Here is a 4,772-nt window from a genome sequence, read left to right on the forward strand (position 1 = left end):
TCCACATAAACTTTCCATGAGTGCACAATATATTCCATGCACGAAGTGCTTTCTCTATCTAGTGCGTGTTTGGGAGTGCGTGTTTGGGAGTATGGTTGTAATTGTGGTTGCTTTTCAAATTATTTTTCACTAAGAAAAGTATGCCAATAATATTTTTTTTTAAATCATTTTTGAGATCAATACATCAAAATGATTTGAAAACATCAAAAATATATTAATTCAAAATAAAAAAAATCAAATTTTTTCAGAAGCGCTTTTCGAACGCATTGCCAAATGCCCTCTTAGAGTGTATTTAGTACTGCAATAATTGTTATGGTTGTGATTTTAAAAACATTATTTTATAAAAAGTATTTTTAGTTGAGGTTGGTTTGAAAAAATATATATTTTATTAAAACTGTGATTGAAATTAAGGTTAAACAAAAAGTAGTTTAATGTGTTTGGTTAATAATGCTTTTGAAATTGAGGTTATAAAATAATTTAAATTATATATATATATATATATATATATATATATTGATGGTTTTTAATTTAAATATTATAGATTTAACTATTGCTATTACATCATGAAATAAATAATACTTTATATAAAATATTTTTTATTATTCCATTAAACTATTTACAATTTCATCACGTATTAAATACATCCGACAAGGACTATAATTTTCTTGGTTTCTTAAGAGCGCAACAATATCAAGTAAAATATAATTAGGAACAAAATTGAAATTGCGATCAAATGTTACATCATCAAGCAATCTCCGTCTAATTTATGTAGTGTCATTGAATAATATTTAACACTAGTTTTTCGAATAAAACACAATTAAAAATTAAAAATAATTTTTTTTTATTTTACTTGGTCGGACCCGGTTCAATGAATTTTTAGCTTTGGACTGGATCCGGTCCAACTGGAACAGTGTGGAGCATGGCTCCATTGTTCAGTGATTCCTCCGCGCAAGAAGCAGCAAAATTGTGCTTCTAAAAAACCTTCGGCACGACCATAATTTCTGATGGGTCCTGCCAATATAAACTTGTGTTTTTTACTTAATCAAATGACAATATTTGTGGTTACGAGTGAACTTCACCCGCAACCACATTACCAAAAAACCACTTAACATTATTTTTCTAGCTAATGGTTTTTTTTTTTTTGTATTTAATATCAATATTTTCACCAATGGCACATACATATAACACAACAACCAGCAACCAACTGATGACTCTGATTTTTTAAGAAAATTTATCAATAATCTGATTATGGATCATTTAAAAGCAATATAAAAGGTACTCAAATATTTGGAGTACACATTGGACTATGAACAATATTGTGCTAGTTACCCTAGAGTACCATAATGATATAATGATGCATATTAGATATCTAATACTAAGGGTTCAAAATCCATTGGCGGATATGTCTTCACACTTAGTGGAGTAATTATTTCCTAAAACTCCTTTTAGAAAAAAATTGTATCATATGAAAAAAATTCCATTACACTTAGTGGAATCAAAATTTATTGCTCTTGATATTAGTTTATATAGTGGGATTTTGAGGAGTAAAAAAAAGTCTTAGCAAAGTAGTATGGGTTTAATCCACAAACGCGTGATCAAATCAATTAAGCTATGGTTCGAGCTCTTTATTCTAGGTTTCAGGTCCTTAGTCTTGGTTTTGGGGTATTTTTTGCTAACATATTTTGATCTTGAATTTGGGTTTATTATAAAAAAAACTCTTTGGCTCATAAATAATTATTTTTTGCTAGCCTATTGTTTTGTCCAATCCAGTCCATAAATCTAATCAGTTTTCTTCAAGAAGAGTTTCTTTAAATCATATTAGTTTTTTCATCTCAGGATCATCAAATTTAAAGCCAAAACATTCGAGTTTAATTTTAATTTCATGACGGTTAATCAAAGTTAATAATGCTGGAAATCAATTCTAGTAATCATTATTATTAATTCTTTATCGGTTTTAATTCCAAAATCCATTATAAAAAAAAGGGTGAATAAAGAGTTTCTCGCATTGTTTATCTTGATTTTATATATTCTTCCCCACCTCAGTTTTTAAGGTTATCTCTGTACTTTTTGAACTTTGTTTTTTCTTCTAATCTAGAGTTTAGACTCAATTTTATTAAAAAATAATTGAGTCTAAATAGGATGATGTTGTTGTTGTTTGAATTTTAAAAGATATATGGTAAACATTTTAGTTGCACTCAGGGAGGAACAATGACACATTAAGGATAAAGAATTTATTATAACAAAGATGACAACAACAATAACAATACTACCAGCAGCAGCACCACCAATAATTTTATTATTTTACACATAAACATTATTTTGGACAAAACCATAATATCATGAATTTTCACACTCAAGCATAACAAAAACAAAACACTACTAGGATCTTTTCATGGATAAAGCTCAATGAGAGCTCTTGCGCCTAGCACAGGGTGTATCTTATAATTGAGGAAACCAGCATCAAAGAAGAGCTTAGCCCACTCCTTTTCATTTCTCTCCATGCCACTAGCAGCCACCATCATTTGTAGATCAAAAAATAGCTGCGTTTCAATTGACCCCTCGTCTCCATTCTTGTTCTCTCTCACCATATCTATAATTATCACCTTCCCAACTTTCTGCTGCCCCTTGCTCGCAATTGCTTGTTTGCATCGCTTAAGTACTTTCACGCAGTCTTCATCACTCCAGTCATGAAGTACCCACTGTTTTTCATTTGCCATAAGATATGTAGCATGAATAAATGAAGACGGGAAAAAAATCCTAAAGGAAATAGAAAACATAAGATGCATATATATAAAAACTCCGTAGTATAGAGTTTTGGGTTAGAGATGATGTCCATCTTTGAATATAAATCTTCATCTGCATGTGCACGCAGAGGTCAGGAATGGAATAGTTTATATGTGTCAAAATTTAAGCTCAAGGATGGACGTGTGTATATAAGCACCTCTCAAACAAAAACTAAAAAAAGATGTTTATATATAAATGCAAATTTACTATATAGTGTTGGTAGAAGAATGCTGTTGAAAATAATTTACCTTGAGTAAAATTGCATCTGCCGGAGGAACTGCCTGAAACATATCGCCCCCTACATACTTCAAGTTTTTGCTGCCTTGCAAGTCAGAAACCACATGGGGGAGATCAAACACAGTGCAGTCCATGTGGGGAAATGCTTCAGCAATGCCCTTGGCCATAGTTCCTAAGCCTCCTCCAACATCCACCAAGGAATCCACCCCATCAAAGATGCCTCTACATTTGCTTACAACCAACTTACTAGCCAGTATGCTATCTCTAGCCATGGCATCATTAAAGAGATTGTTGAGTCTTGCATCTTGGCCAGCGTACTCCCAAAATGTATTGTCATGGGCAATACTAAATGCGGTGGCTTCATCATTTCGGAACCAAGTGCTCAAGCAATCATGCGGTTTTGTCAGAACTGGGTCGAGCACAAAAAGTAAAACAGGTCTCATACTCCAGGGATTGTCCTTGAGGAGGAGACGAGTGGATTGGGTAAGGGAATAGGCTTCTTGGTTGCGAACGCCGTTAAGCTTTTGCTGGGAAAAGAAGCCGGAGTGCACGAGAATACGCATAAGGCGGTGGACATATTGAGCTTTTGATGGGTGGATCGGTAGGGCAGAAACAAGCTCCGAGAGGGTCATGGGTTTGCCATGTTTTTGGATCACATCTGGTATGCCTAGCTGAACGGCACATTTCAGAGTCATGGAGTTTATGAAGCTGAATATATGATTCCACACATGAGTTTGAGCTTGAAGCAGCTCACCAGCACTTTCCTCGTTAGTCAACTCCATTGATTTTTAGTTTGCTACTGCTGTGATACCTCAAAGGCCAATTACCTACCTCTCCATATATATAGCAGAGATGACTTTAATTCTCAACTTCTTTAATAGTGATTCCATTTTGAAAATGATTTTGTATCTTGGACTGACATTGTTGTTTTTATTTTGAAAATGTCTTCAAAAGAATATAATTTTAACCTTTAGCATAGGGCTACATTGGTGCCCGTTTTATTCCGTGCACTATGTCCAAAAAAAAAAAAAAGTTTAACATCAAAAAAGATGTCAAGTGATACTAGCAATTTTAAAGAATAGTAGTCATTAAATGATTGAATTCAATAAATTCAGGTAATTAATAATATAATTAAAAAATATTAACAATAAATAAAAATAATAATAATAATAATTAATTATAAAAAATAAATTAGTAATATCATACATGATAGAAGAAGAAAGAAAAATCTATTCAATACTTATCATTGTTTTGCCATGAACATCACTTCATTATAAGAAAAAACTCACCAAAACGTTTGAATAATGCAAAAACATCCCACTTTCCAATTTAATTAATAATTTATGTCTACTCAAATACTAATTTGTCTTTCTGTCCACTTATTATAACAAAAAAAAGGATGAAAATAAAAAAATCCTAAAAGTCAATTAAAGAATATTTATAATTTAATGGTAATTGAGACATCTTATTATACTTGTCAATTTAATTATTTTTCTTTTAATAGTAAATTAATTAATTATTTTATATATAAAAACAAAAAAAACATTCTAAAGTCATATACCACATGAAACGAGCAGTAGTAGATGATCAAGAGAACAAACATTATAAAGTCAGGCCAAAATACATGGAATATAATAATAATATTAACTATAACTAAAACAGCTTAAGTGTTTCATTATGGATTGCACATTGTAGTTCATGGTGAAATGCCAAATTATTTTTTATTATTATTATGTTTTTCATTGTGGACT

General features: G+C 31.3%; 1 protein-coding gene across 1 annotated transcript; it reads right to left on the reverse strand.

Moving 5' to 3' along the window:
- Window positions 1-2,284: 2,284 nt before the first annotated feature.
- On the reverse strand, window positions 2,285-3,865 carry LOC118050428 (trans-resveratrol di-O-methyltransferase). Its single transcript, XM_035060775.2, has 2 exons — window positions 3,033-3,865; window positions 2,285-2,699 (listed from the first exon to the last, which is right to left on the reverse strand). Exons 1-2 carry the CDS (start codon window positions 3,801-3,803, stop codon window positions 2,391-2,393), a joined length of 1,080 nt encoding a protein of 359 aa, XP_034916666.1. The 5' UTR covers window positions 3,804-3,865; the 3' UTR covers window positions 2,285-2,390.
- Between the last annotated feature and the right edge of the window lie 907 nt (window positions 3,866-4,772).

This window comes from Populus alba, chromosome 13 (assembly GCF_005239225.2).
Source record: "Populus alba chromosome 13, ASM523922v2, whole genome shotgun sequence".
In the NCBI taxonomy this organism is placed as follows: domain Eukaryota; kingdom Viridiplantae; phylum Streptophyta; class Magnoliopsida; order Malpighiales; family Salicaceae; genus Populus; species Populus alba.

Excerpts from the sequence above, each read along its gene's own strand:
- LOC118050428 (XM_035060775.2), bottom strand. The coding sequence starts at position 3,803 with ATGGAGTTGACTAACGAGGAAAGTGCTGGTGAGCTGCTTCAAGCTCAA. Across the intron at positions 2,700-3,032 it reads CAGATGCAATTTTACTCAAG|TGGGTACTTCATGACTGGAG; the intron begins GTAAATTATTTT and ends AATGAAAAACAG.